Source organism: Vidua macroura, chromosome 26, assembly GCF_024509145.1.
Source record: "Vidua macroura isolate BioBank_ID:100142 chromosome 26, ASM2450914v1, whole genome shotgun sequence".
In the NCBI taxonomy this organism is placed as follows: domain Eukaryota; kingdom Metazoa; phylum Chordata; class Aves; order Passeriformes; family Viduidae; genus Vidua; species Vidua macroura.
The window spans coordinates 1,632,889-1,646,216 of NC_071596.1; the positions used below are offsets into that span (position 1 = coordinate 1,632,889).

The window sequence follows — 13,328 nt, forward strand, 5'->3', positions numbered from 1 at the left end:
ACGGCCGTGCCAACCTGCCTCGTGACGTGGGCTCCAACAGCCACCCGCCCTGGGCTACTTGCCCAGGCTGGCTCCAAGCCACCCTCTAGGGGAGTCCAAGGTCCTGCCGTGGGGTCGGCACTTTGAGAGCCAATGCCCCTGTCACAACTCCATGACGGAACAGGAAAAACCCCTCGACGGGCTGGATCCCACCAGCTCGATGCCACCACAGGGCACACTGGGGTACCAGCACCACTGGCCCTGGGACTCGGAGCCCTCCTGCATCACCTCATCCTCCCCCTGCTGGCCACCTCAGGGCCTGGGGGGCTCCAGAGAGTTCGCGGGGCTGCGGTGCCACGACCAACCCAAGCACATTTGCATGCTGTCAGCACAGCTGTGAGTGCCCACGGGCACTGGCAACAGAGACCCCGGGATGGGGTCTGAGGTCCTCACCAAGGTCATGCTGGGCAAGCTCCTGTCCCTGTCCTCACGTGGGACACAGCAGTCATGGCTCAGCCCTGGCTGCTGCTGGTGACTCCTCTCCCCAACCAATTCCCCACCGCAAGGCGAGGAAGCTGGTGAGCGCGTCCCGGTTCCCTCCGGCGGTACCTCAGGATGCGATGCAGTCATCGTTAATGCATCTGGACTCATTTATGGGGATGAGAAAATGTTTCCAGGTTTCCCACAAAGTCCCATTAAGATCCCAGTCCCACTCTATTTTTAGTGCCCTCATCAACAACGCCTTTCCCAGCCACCCCGGCGCTCCAGAGCCCCATGGGGCTGGCGGGGGCACCCTGGGCACACACCTGCCTGGCTTCGCGGGGAGCTGAGCTGCACCCAGACTGGGCAGCTGGAGGGGGCAAACCCTGGCCCTGCACTCCTGACCCAGCAGCTTTGCACCCATGGGTGTACCCTGGGGGTGGGGGTGCCCCAGCCTGGCATTTGCTTGGGAGCAGAGAAAGAAAGAAAAATGGTGGGAAGCAACAGAGAAAGCCACCCCAGGTCACTGCGTCAGCAGAGCCTGCAGGACCCCACTCACCACGGAGGATGGAGAGCGGCTGGGTCTGAGCATCGCTGCAGGTGTAGGGTCACACCCTGCAGCACCAGATTGTCACCTGGCGATGGTCAGTGGCTGTCCCAGCCAACCCGTCCATCAGCAACCCCCAGCGCCCTGGCAGCGTCTCTTCCCAGGCAGCGGGTGCCCACAGAGCTCTCGGTGCAGCTGGCAAGGGCGCGAGGATCCTGCCCTCGGCGCTGCGCCCTCCCGGGCTATCTATAGCCATGACCTCAGCGAGAACCAGGGCAGGACCCGGCTGCGCATCGTCCCTTCTTGGCAGGGCCACCGCCTCAGCCCCCACCCGGCACAGAACTGCCGCCAAGCCGAGGCTTTTATCCCGTACGTTCGCTAATCCGGCGGGATTCGATGTCAGGGGCTGCCCACGGGAGGCTCACAAAGGCCGTTTCCAGGGGTGCTCAGCCAAGCGATGGAGAACGCCAGCCGGGAAGGGCAGACGGCGGTGCTGGGTGTCACCGCGTTAGGTGACAGGCTCTGACCCCGGGGGCTGGACGGGAGGGAATGTGTGTAACCCGGCTGCGAAGAGGTCGAGCAGGGGACGTCCTTGCGTAGGCAGGGGTGACATGAGGACACCCCGCAGCTGCGCCCCGCAGGCGTCGGGGTCACAGCCTCCCGCAGAGCCGGGGGTCGTGGGGAGGACCTGCTCCCTCTGCGCCGGCCGCCCCGGGGGAAGCGGGAAAGGGGTGGCCCAGAGGAGGGGAATTTCCCCAGCTTTTTTCTCCAACAATCTCCTTGGCTTGTGCAATTAGAGAAATTTGTTTAACAAACTCCCGGGGGAGCGGAGCGGGAAGGTGGGGTGGCGCGCGGCCAGGGCGCTGCTCACACAGGCCCGCTCCCTCCCCGCCTGCGCCTTTGATCAGCAGCGCACTGCGCAGGGGGACGAGAGCCGTTCCCTGTGGCTGGGGCCACGATGTGCCACGGAAGTGCCACGGACCCTGCGGACACGCTGCCCGTAGCAACCCTTTGCCACGTGTCCCCTCAGCTGCTGCTTCGCAGCCCCCTCCGCTCATCACCCCCATTTCCATCTCCCTCGTGCTCGCCAGGGTGGCACGACCCTGGCACCCTGCCACGCTCAGCCTCCAACCTCGCGGCCGCAGGTGCGCACACGTGTGTGCCCGCTGTGCCCGCGCCCAGCGCAGGCTCCGGGCGCGCACCCGCCCGCTCGCTCCCGCTCTCTTTCTCATGCGATGCCATTTCCATCAAAAACTCTTTACTCGGCACTTTTCCCCTCATTGGTATTCACGCCGCGCGCTCGCTGTCCTGGCGCACAGGTTACTAAAGGAGATTTTGCGGCGCAGCGTGGCGGGGGTCACATTTCAGCCTGCGCCGTCTCGCTTTCCCAAATCGCTGGGCAGCAGCCAGGGACGGCGGGAGGGGGTGCGGGATCCGGCACATCACAGCTCCCGCCAGGCAACCGTGGGACCAAGAGGCCTTGTCGCCTGTGGCAGCGGGGCGAGGCGGGCTGGCGGCGGCGGCTCTGCAGCACACAGTGATGGGTGGCTCCCTGGGGACAGCCAGCAGGTCACCGCTGCTCGCCGTCCTCCCGGCAGCCCCACATGCCTGTGCAATGTGGGAGCACCTGGAAAAGGGGGTCTGAGCAGAGAGAGGGACACACACTTGGCGTTGCCATCACCCGCCAGCACCCAGATGGGTGACATCCACTGTGGGATTGTACCCCCAGAATGACATCCTGGGGTGTGGAGAGAGCAGAGGTCCCTCTCTTTTTCAGGGCTGGTTTGGGGAAAGGGGAAATGTCTGGGTGGAAAATCAACATTTCTCTCTTATGTTTTTTTTTTTTTTTTTTTTTTTCCTTTGAAAGCAAAAATATTTCTTGGTTTTTCATGATCAGAAACATGTTGGGGGTTTTTTGGACAACAGCCGGTCAAATACCATTTTCCCGTGAAGGGAATGCAGGGGCCCTTTGCAAGGAGAGCGAAAGCCTTCTTAAAAAACAAAATAAAACCTCCAGTTTAAAAAAAATCCACCCGGCTATGGACTTGAATAAGCTCCCAGGGAAGAGGGGTCAGCAGGAGGGCTGGATCCTGGTGTTCCTGTGCCAGGCAGTGCTGCTGAAGTGGTGGTGGTGGTGGGAAGGGCAACGTCCACGGCAGGCAGCCCAAAGCCCAGACCTGGGGATTTCGCCCAAAACTCTGCCCAGCCCTGGCTGCTGGCCGGGGAAGGAGGATTAATGCGCTTTTAGAGCAGCGGTGAGTTAACTGAGAAATCAATCCTTGGCAGTGGCTGGCCCCAGGTCCCCCAGTGCGTGAGCGCTGCCGCACCTGAGCCACGGGATCCTTTCCCAGCTCCTCTCCAGGACTTGGGAAGCTCCGGGTCTTGGCGGCCGGCGCAGGGCGTTGGGTCCTGGCCAAGCTGGCAGAGAGCGCCCGGCCGCGGGGGATGCCTGCCCAGGGCCGACGTGACGGATGGCGAGCTCAGCCGCCTGCCCGGGTGCGAGCCAGGCCCCGGGATGCCCGGGGGTACCCTGTGCATCCCCTCCCTGCAGCTGGCACGTCTCAGGGGTCTGCATACCCCCTCTCGAGGGTGAGATCTCAGGTGTCTGGCTGCCAGGGCAGGGAGGGAGGCTGAGCTCAGGCTTTTGCCTGCACCAATTTGTTGCATCCAAAAGCATCTTGGTACCAAAAATCCATGAGGATTTGGCACTGGGCACTCTTGGCCCAACATGAAGCTTTGCCCTATTCAGACTCAGCCCCACCAGCAGCCCTCAGCCATGCTGTGTGGATGTCACCAGTGATGCCACATGATTCTGGCAGAGCTCAGCACCCACTGGTGCCCTGGCTGCTCCCATCGCCTTCACCACCCTGCCTCGACCTGCCCGGCACACCCCAAGGTGCTGTGGGAGAAATCCTCTCCCCATGGGTCCCTAAGGAGCACATCCCTGCCATCCCAGGGCCCTGCCTGCACTTCCCAGCTTGGGTGTGAGGACTGATGGGGACAGCAGCCCCCTCAGCCCCCTCCCACGAGCAGCCAGCCCCCTCAGAGATGCTCTGTGTTGGCACCGCCATCCCTGCGCCAAGGAGCCACAGCACGGCCGGGGGTGGCAGGCAGTGTGCCAGCTTCAGAGGGAGGGATTTTACCTCCCCGACAACTCTCCTTCCCCTCCAGTGAGGGACTCTGGGGATGCTCCCCACCATCACCATCCCCATCTTGCCACCAAGGGCTTGGCTTGTGGCTAGAACAGGTGCAGGAACAACAGCAGTGATGGGGGGAAAAACGGGCACCCCTTGGGCTGCAGGGATGTGTCCAGGGGTCAGGCACAGGGATAGCTGGCACAGGCACCATTGGGCAAGGAAGGTGGGTGAGCAGACAGGGCAAGCTGTCCCTGTCCCTGGGGCCATTCCCAGAGAGCTCTGCCTGGCCGGGACCTGCCTCCACCACCTGCAAAGGTGGGACACACTGACCCTCCCTTTCCCTGTGAGTACCAAACCCCTATTCAGGGCCTCCTCACTGTGCACAGCCCACTGTCGGGATGGATCCCTCAGTGCCACTGTGGCAGTTCTCCCCCGGGCCCTTGAGCTCCCCATTCCAGGGCTGCCCAGGGCTCCTTGGGGAGCCGCCTTTCTCACTCTTTGCTGTGTGCTGATAAGGGCTGACTGGGCCAGTCCTTGCCATGGTTCCTCTGCCCAGCGAGCCTTGCCACGCCAGCACCACCTTGGCCACACCGTCCATGCCACAGCCCTCCCTGCAAGGGGTCAAAACAGGATCAGGCTCCGACTCCTAGCATCCATCCCCAGCCCTGCCAGGCTCAGGGAAATAGAAAAGGGAGCTAATCCCAATTGCTCCAAGAGCTCCAGGCAGGGCTCTGGGCTCTGGCAGCTGGGCTTTGTTCAGCAGTCTGCAAAGGCGTGCGCACACCCACAGCGCTGGGCACACGGTGGGATCACTCCCTGCCCCGGTACTGAGAGCACTGTGGGCATGAGGGACCTGAACCAGGGTCAGGGAGGGAACCGTGGGCAGGGCGAGGTTGCCCAGGGAAGGGAGAAATCGACAGGTACCTGGAAAAAGGGCAGCTGATTTACTGCACCAGGCGCCAGACAAGTTCAAGGTGATGAGGGGGAGACCGGCACAGCGTGAGTGCCGGCCAGCAGCCCGTCACGCAGCCGGCTTTACCCCGTCTCTCCCCGCTTGCCCATTCTGGCCCTCCGATCCAGCATCAGAAACCTCCCTGAAAGCAGGATCTGTTTTTCCCGGGTGAGGATTTAAGATGGGATCAGGCAGGAGCAGCGGGGCAGGGCTCGCCAGGGCAGGCGGGCACGGCGGGCGCCGCGGGGAAAGCGAGGATCTCCCGAAGGTTGCATTTAAAGAACAGCCTCATTGTTTTTCCCAAACAATACTCAGCAGATGGGAGAATTGAAAGTGTGTTGCAACCTTCCCTCTCTTCCCCCGCCATGCCCGGCTTGCTGCTCCCATCCTTTGGCAGCCGATCTGAGCTCCCGGCTGGAAACCAGTTCTCCGGAGCTACTGGTGGAGGAGGCGAGCACCGGTGGCTGAAAAGCCCCAGCACTACTGGGAAGGGGTCTTGCCAAAGGATGCCCCATGAGATGTGCCCAGCAGGCAGCTCCCCGCTCCAGCCACATGCCTGCAGCAGTGGTGGCAGCCCAGTGATGTGTGGAGCCTGGCCGTGGCCGGGGAGAGGTGGGATCCCCTCGGATGCCTGGAGATGTGGCTGTGACCGTGCCACGTGGCTGCAATGCTTCTGGCAGCCCAGCTCCACCCCCCAGGCCCGAGTTGTGCCCGTTTGCTGGTACCAAGGTTTGTGCCAGGCCAGCTTAGCCAGGTGCTCCCCGACGCGCCTCGGATCCTGAGCCACTGACTGTGGCACACACGGGGGTCTGTGCCTGGCCACTGGCTCTTTGTCAGGCAGTGTGGGTGCATCGCCTCTGCCACCCCAAAATCAGCTCTGCACCCCTAGGCATGGAGCCTGCCAGAGGGAAGAGGGTCTCTGACCAGACCCTGGTGGGATGCCTGGTTTCCAACATTGTGGTGGCCTTGGAGGATGGTGCCCATCTCACTTCATTCCCATCCTGCAGGAACCGGGGTGGGGGGCTGGGGGTGTGCTGGGAGCACTTCCAGGTACCAGGCACGAGCCAGAGGTTTAGGAGCATCACCAGTCATAAAATTTGCAATATTCCCCCACAAGAAGTATCCCAAATATCCCCCCACTGTGGATCCAGGAGCCAAGGATAACTGTTACCCTTTGGAAATCCCTTCGGCTTCTGGGCAGCAGCTCCCAGGGGACACACGTGCAGGTCCCTGGCAGGTGCTCAGCTCCAGGGTTATTTTGAAGCCTGGGCAGCCGGACACCCCCCGGCCCCCGCCCCGCTTCCCCGTGGGCAGGGTGAGGCCTCGTGCGTGGCAGCGGTTCCGGTGCTGCTTCCCTGCTAATCTCGGCGGCTCCCTCCTGACTTCCCGGCCTGGCCCCGAGGGGGGACAGAGGTGAACTGCAGAAGCGAGAGGAAGTCCCCAGGCAGGGACACAGAGCTGGGCAGGGCACAGAGCCACCCTCTAGCCTGACGGGACACACGGCCGAGGCCGTGGCCAGGAGCGTGTCCCGGGCTATTAGCCCTTTGCCAGGGCTATTTTGGTGCCGCTGGGCTCTGCAGCTCGGGCCCGTTCCGGCTGGGAAGGGTGCCTGCCCGCCCGCGGGGTCCCGCGGTGCCAGGGCCGTGCCGGGCTCCAGGGGCTGGCGGTGCTGGCGGTGGGGAGATGCGCAAAGGCTAAGGCAGGGCGGCTCCCGCGCACGTTCCAATGTATCCACATCACCATCCGCAGCTCCCGAGCCCGGGCGAGCCTGCCCGCCGCGCGGGTGGGACGGGAACGGGAATGGGAACGGCTGGGCTGGAGCTGGGGACGATGGCTGGTCCCATCCGAGCCGGGCTGGATTGGAGCTGAGCCTGTGTCGGGGTGACGGGGAGGACACCAGAGCCTTCCCCGTGCCCGGGCAGTGGGGCAGAGGATCCGTGGATCCGTGGAGGAAAAACCAGCTCCCCTCCGTCGGCCAGGAGGAGCGCTGGGAACAGCACGGGTTTGTGAGGAGAAGGGCTCCTGCCAGCCCCGGCCCGGCCAGCGCCCGCACGGCTTCCCACATCACACCAGCACCGTGAGCTGGCAACAACAGGCGCTGCCAACCCAGCACCAGCTGGAGACTGGGAGGGTTGGGAGGTGGTGGGACCCCTGGGAGGGATGGAGTCAGGGTGGGAAAGGCGGGATGGCAAGGAAAGGGAGAAAAAGAAAGAAAAAAAAAGGGGAAAAAAAAAGATAAAAAAGCAAGAAATCAAGCAAGCAAGAAAGGAAAAGAGCAAGGGAAAAATCAAAAAGAAAAATTAGAAGGTAAAAAAAGAAAAAGTACAAATAAGAAACAGAAAAAGAAAGGAAAAGAGTTAAAAAAAAAAAAAAAAAAGAAAGAGAAGTAAATAAGCCAGATTGAGGTGTGACCCTTGCCAAGTCAACCACACAACAGGGAGCACCACCTCAGGGTCATCTGAGCAGCCCTGGCGCTGCCCACCCTGCCCGTGTCCTCACCAACCTCACGCTGCGGCCGGGGGGAGCCGGGGCCGGACCCCGCGCTGCCCCCGCACCTCAGCGAGCCACGAGGGGACCCCACGGACCCCCGCGGGCAGCGCGGCCCCAAGGCAGAGCCAGAGCCAGCCCGCAGCTCCGTGCCGAGGGAGGGGGGCTGGCACGGGCAGGGGGTCCTGCAGCAGCACCCCCTCCCCAGAGCAGAGCCCGTGGGGTGCAGCACGAGGCCGGGCCCGGAGCGGGCAGCAGCTGCCAGCAGGGAACAGGTTACGAGGCAGAGAAAGCTGCCTGCTCAATAATTAAATAAATATCAGCGATCAATAAGCACAATGCAAAGGCAGAGCCGCAGTGGTCGTGCTGTGGGCAGGGGGGGTTCCTGAATCTCCCCCCTGGGGCCATCCCGGCCGGTGGGGGGGATTGCAGGGACGCCCCACTTGCCTGCACCGTGGGCCCAGGCACAGCCGCCCTGCCGCGTGCCACCGGACCACGGTGGCATGGCCTGGGGTGACATCAGTGTCCCCACGCACGGCTTGGGGCTGTCCCTCGTCACCCCGACACCCTGATGGGGGCTGGCATTGCCCCTCGTCTCTCACACTGAGGGGTGCCCCCCCACATCCTGCCGTGCACGGCCCCCCTGCCCTCTCACCCGCCAGCGCAGCGTGGCACGGCCAGGTGCCCGTTGTCCCAAAGTTGGAGGGTTCTGAACAAAATGCCCGTGCCCCCCCCACCCCCTGCACCCCACCATGTGCAGCCAGGCTGGGGGGAGGGAAGGAAAAAGTTTCACGCTACGCAAGAGGCAGCACGGCCGAGCCCGAGCCTGCAGCGCTGACCCCCCCAGGCTCCCCGAGCCCACCGAGCACCCCCCGCACCCCACGGTGTCCCCCCTCACCCCCAGAGCTGGCGGCTTCCCCGCACCACCCACCTCTGGACGCCGCGAACAAAAAAATAAAACCCAAACCACAACGCAATCTTCCAACCCCCCCACGCCCCAAGTGAAAGTGAAGGCTGAAAAAGCCCAAAAAGCACCAGAAACACCATAAAAAAAACCCTGCAAAAGGCGAGGGAGGGGGACAGGAGGGGAACGTGGCTCCTCTGAGCAGCCCTGCACGGCCCCAACCCGCCTTTCTCTGTTATGATTATTTTTAGGGAGGGAGGTGTTGCATTTTCTTGGGTTTTTTTTTTTTTTTGGTTTTTTTTTTTTGGTTTTTTTTTTTTTTTTTTTTGTATTGCAACTGCTAAAGTCTGTTGCAGCGAAAGGAGCAAATTGGGGGGAGGGGGACGGGGGGGGGGGGTCCCGGTTACCTGGGTCAGGCAGAGAGGAGACGAATACATCCCGAGCCGTGCTGGGAAAGTGCCTAATTGCAGGGCTGAGACTCGAGGCGTAAAAGTTACTGAGTCATTTCGGAGGCTGGAGCAGTCCGGGCGTTTTTTCTCTCTCTCTCCTCCGGAGCGGCTCTGCGGGGCCCGGGGGGGGGCAGCCGGGCACGGGGGGGCGGCCCCGCGGGAGGGGGGGCCGAGGAGGAAATAAAAAGATTCCAACTTCCACCCCACCGCCAAAAAAACTAAAAAAAAAAAAAAAAAAAAAAAAGAAAAGAAACCAAACCAAAACAAACCAACCCTTAAAAAAACCTAAAAATAAAAAGCAAAATTTCCCCCCCCCCTTGGAAAATAAAGCGCTTTTTTGTTGTTGTTTGTTTGGGGTTTTGGGGGGGCGGTTTAAAGAGGCAGAAGGGTCATGCTCGCCCCGGGGGGGGTCGGGGGTCCGCACCCAGCCTGCAGGCACGGATGGCGGGGAAGTTAGAAGGGAAGCGGCTCCATCCGAGACCCAGGCAGCGGAGAGAGAGAGGAAAGAAAGAATGAGAAAATGAAAAAAAAAAAAAAGGACAAAAAAAAAAAAAAAAAAAAAAAAAAAAAAAAAAAGAGCGAGGAATGAAGTGACGTTATGAAAAAAGCCCATCCCAAAATATTACATCCCATTTAAAGATGTAGGAACCCCCTTTGGCTCGCAGGGCCGAGGCGCTGCGGGGCAGGGGGGGCGGGGGAGGGACGGGGCCCCCGCGGACGGCGAATCCCCCCTCGGCCCGGCGCGGCCAGCGCGGAGCCCCCGGCTTTGCTTGTTTTGGGGGCTTTATTTTTTAATTATTTTTTTTTTAACTAAACGGAGCCAATCCGGCGATGAGAGAGAAAAAACCCTGCAGATTCATGTGCAACTTCTGAGCAGCGGCCCCGGCGCGGGGGGGTGGTGGTGTTGTTACTCCCCGCACCCAGCCCCGGTGCGGGGGGGCCGCCCCGCCGGCCCCGCGCTGCCCCCGCCGCATCCCGCTCATCCCGCGGAGACGCTTATCCCCCCCCGCCCCGCGTTATTTAACCAGCGGCAGCATCACGGTGCCACGGGGGAAGAAAGCGCCACGGGCAGCCCCGCGCTTCCCCCTCGTCCCGGGGAGTCCCGCAACCCCCCCCCCGCACAAAGAAAGCGGGAGGTGAAAAAAGCGGAGTCCGCACCCGGCAAACTCCAAACCGCAAGTTCTCGCTCCGCAACCCCCCGGCCCTGGCCGATCGCGGGCGCTAATGACGCTAATTAGAGAGCGCGCGGGGAGCGCCACGGGCGGAACACAAAGGGGATCCCCGGGCACCTCCCGGCCCGGGGGGGCCGCGCCCCGCTCCCCTTCCGCACCGGGGGTCGCCTGTCCCTTCAGGGTCCTGACCCGCAGCGCGGCCGCTCCCGGCGCGGGGCCGCGGCTCCAGCGCTGCTTCTTTCCCCCCAAAAAATAAGAAAACCGCTTTTTTTTTTGCCTTTTTTTTTTTTTTTTTTCCCCTCTGCGGGGACGAGCCCCCGCAGCGCCTCTTCCCGCACAACTAATTTCCACTGTCAACTTCTGCCGACCCCCGCGGCCCATCCCCGCCCGGGCTTGGGTTCACTCCGCACACTCCCCCCGCAGGGACATCTCCGTCCCCGCGGGATGCGGCGGCTCCGCGCAAACTTGGGCGGGCGGGCCCGGTCCCCGCATCCTCCCGGGGCCGCTCGGGCCGCGCCGCCGCGCTCCCCCCGTGGCCTGGCAGGAGGAGAAGCGGGCGAAGCCCCGCACAACGGGGCCGGGGGAAATGTTTTTATTCTCACATCGAGCACGGTGATTCCCTTCTCCCACCCCAGTACTGGCAGGGCGGCCCCGCGCAGCGCGGACTTGAGCGCGACCCTCCCGGGCGTCACTTCCAAGTTCAAGTCGGTGCGGCTGGCGGCCTCTCCGCCCCTTTTTTAGCGGCCATTTTCAGTTCCATCCAGTCCTCCGCTGCCTGCGGAGGCTCCCCCCGCGCCGCGCCGCGACCTCCCCGCCGGGCGGCTCCCGCCGCCGCCTCCGCCCCCCGGTACCGCGGGGCGGGTGGGCAGGGGGAGGAGAGACGGCGGCAGCTTCCCCCCGCCCGCCCCCGCCGCCCCGCTCCCCCCCGCCCCGACACCGTATTAAACTCGCCCCGCCGCCCCCTCCCCGGCAGCAACTTTTGCTCGTGGGGGCACCCGCAAACACACGCACACGGGGGGGTGAAGGGGAGAGGGGGGAAGTAGAAGAGAAAACGAAAGTGTCATGGGACCTACCATCGCCAAGTGCAATTAACGGGTTCCAAGTTGCTGCGAAGCGCAAAGCAATGAGGATGGATGGGCTGGTTTGGGATTTTGGTCTAAAACGTGTGTTTTCCACCGCGCCGAAGGAGGAGGAAAAAACCGCTGCCCCGCGAAAGAATTAAAAAATTAAAACCCCAATAATAATAATAATAATAATAATAATAATAATAATAACAATGATGGTAATTGTAGCAAAAGTCCTCCGAGGCCAGCGGCACAGCACAGTGTCCCCCGCGGGTGGTCACCCTCGCTCCGGCTCCGTCGCGCTGCCGGGGGCCATGCTCCGGGCGGGGGGCCGGGCTGCGGGGCGGGGGGCGCGGGGCGGCGGTGACGGGCGGTGGGAGCGCGGAGCCCGCGCCCGGCCGGCCTTATGCGCTGCGGGGGTGGCGGGGCTGGGGGATGGCGGGGGGTTGCGATGGGTATTTTTGGAAGGCAAGCAAAAAAAAAAAAAAAAATTTTTTTTTCCTAAAAATTAAAAAAAAAAAAAATTAAAAAAAATTAAAAATAAAGCCCGGGAGCGGGGCGGGCGGGCGGCGCCTACGGCAGAGCAACGCGGGCATCCCCCCCGCGCCCCCCCGGCGCAGCCCCACTCCGGCCGGGCACGGCTCCTCCTCGCAGCCCGCAGCGCCCCGGCCCCATCGCCGCCGCCCCCGCCTCCTCCTCCTCCTCTGCCTCCTCCCCTCGCCCGGGGCACCGGCGGCGTTGCGGCGGGGACGCTCCCGGTGCGGGGGCGGGGAGGGAGGAGGAGGAGGAGGGAGAGAAGGAGGTGGAGGAGGAGGAGGAAGGCTCCGGCCCCGCTCGCCCGGCAGCGCGACGGCGGCCCCCGGATGGTGCGGGTAGGTGGCGGGGGCTGCGGCGCGGCCCCCCCGGGGCCGGCTGGCTGCGGGGCCGCCCCTCCGGCCCTGCCCGGCGCGGGGGAGGCGGGGGGGGGGCGCGGCCCCGGTGCGGAGCTACCGCAGCGCGGGGAGGAGCCGCGGGCAGCGCTGGGCCCACCGCCCGCCCCCGCCGCGGGCATCCCCCGGGCACCCCCGGCCCCGCTCAGCCCCGGCCGCCAGCTCCCAGCCCGGGCATCCCCCGGGCACGGCCCCGGCTCCGCGCCGCGGGGACTCGCCCTCACCCTCATCCCACCCCGCACACGGACACCCCCTCGTTCCACGGACACACCTCGGCAGCCCCGGTGCGGACACCCCCCGGTCACTCCAGTTCCCCGGGTGCGGACACCCCGTTGGTCACCCCCGCCACCCCCACCCCCGGGTGCAGACACCTGCCCTGGTCACCCTCCCTGCCACCCCCCTGTCCCTGGGGGCAGACACCCCCTGGCAGTGTCCCCCCCGACTCCAGCCCTCTCGAGCATCCTTCATCCCCTCCAGGGCTCCCCACCCATCCCTGTCCCCCCACGCTCCCGTGTTGTGTTCCCTTCACCCCTTCCCCAGGAACACCCGCGGCTTGCCCCCCGTCTCCTAAAGCCACAGGCTGCTTTGCGCCGGGGCTGGGCTCCTCGGGGGCTTTGCCCCTTCCCCAGTCCCACTCAGAAGTTGGCAGCGACCCGGGCACTGGGTTTGGTGCCGCTGTGGGGAAGGAGGTGCCGCTTTGTGGGGGGGAGGGCGATTCCCTCATTTCTATCGACCCCTTTTGTGTCTGGACCTGGATTTTTAACCCTTGTTATCGAGTAATCCTTTAATCTCATAATCCTTTCAAATAACCATATTTTTTCTATAGGAAGGCAACAAAAATTAGATATTTTTTCAGTTTGCTGAGGGCCGAAGCGTGCATCATGTGCCTGGATTTTTCGGCACGCTCTGTAGTCCTGAACAAACAGGAACATAATCTCCATCTGCCTTGAGCTCAAATGGTTTCAGTGTGATAAATAATATGCTAAATAATTTATTGTATATTTTAAAAATAAAATTAAAGCGAACTACTCAGTCATTTCACTAGTTTTTATTCCATACATTTCCCCCCCTTTTTTTTAATATATATATATATGTATATATATATTTTTTTTTAGGGGGGTACTCTGAACCTGATCATTTTTACAAGGGCTCAGCTCAAATTTAGCAGGGATTTTGGATACATGGGAGGTTTATTTTATCCATCCCCCATATCCCCTTTGCCTGCTAA

The 13,328-nt window shown here is 62.6% G+C and overlaps 1 protein-coding gene across 4 annotated transcripts in view; it reads right to left on the reverse strand.

Moving 5' to 3' along the window:
- Positions 1-11,447, reverse strand: part of NFIC (nuclear factor I C) — a 42,447-nt gene extending 31,000 nt beyond the window's left edge. For 2 of the 4 annotated variants that reach the window (XM_053999165.1, XM_053999162.1), the window contains exon 1: positions 8,894-9,124. In XM_053999165.1, coding sequence (XP_053855140.1) covers positions 8,894-8,923 — 30 coding nt within the window. In that variant the 5' untranslated portion in view covers positions 8,924-9,124. Of the gene's footprint in view, positions 1-8,893; positions 9,127-11,180 lie in introns of those variants that run through there. The other 2 variants (XM_053999164.1, XM_053999166.1) reach the window with 2 other exon arrangements.
- Between the last annotated feature and the right edge of the window lie 1,881 nt (positions 11,448-13,328).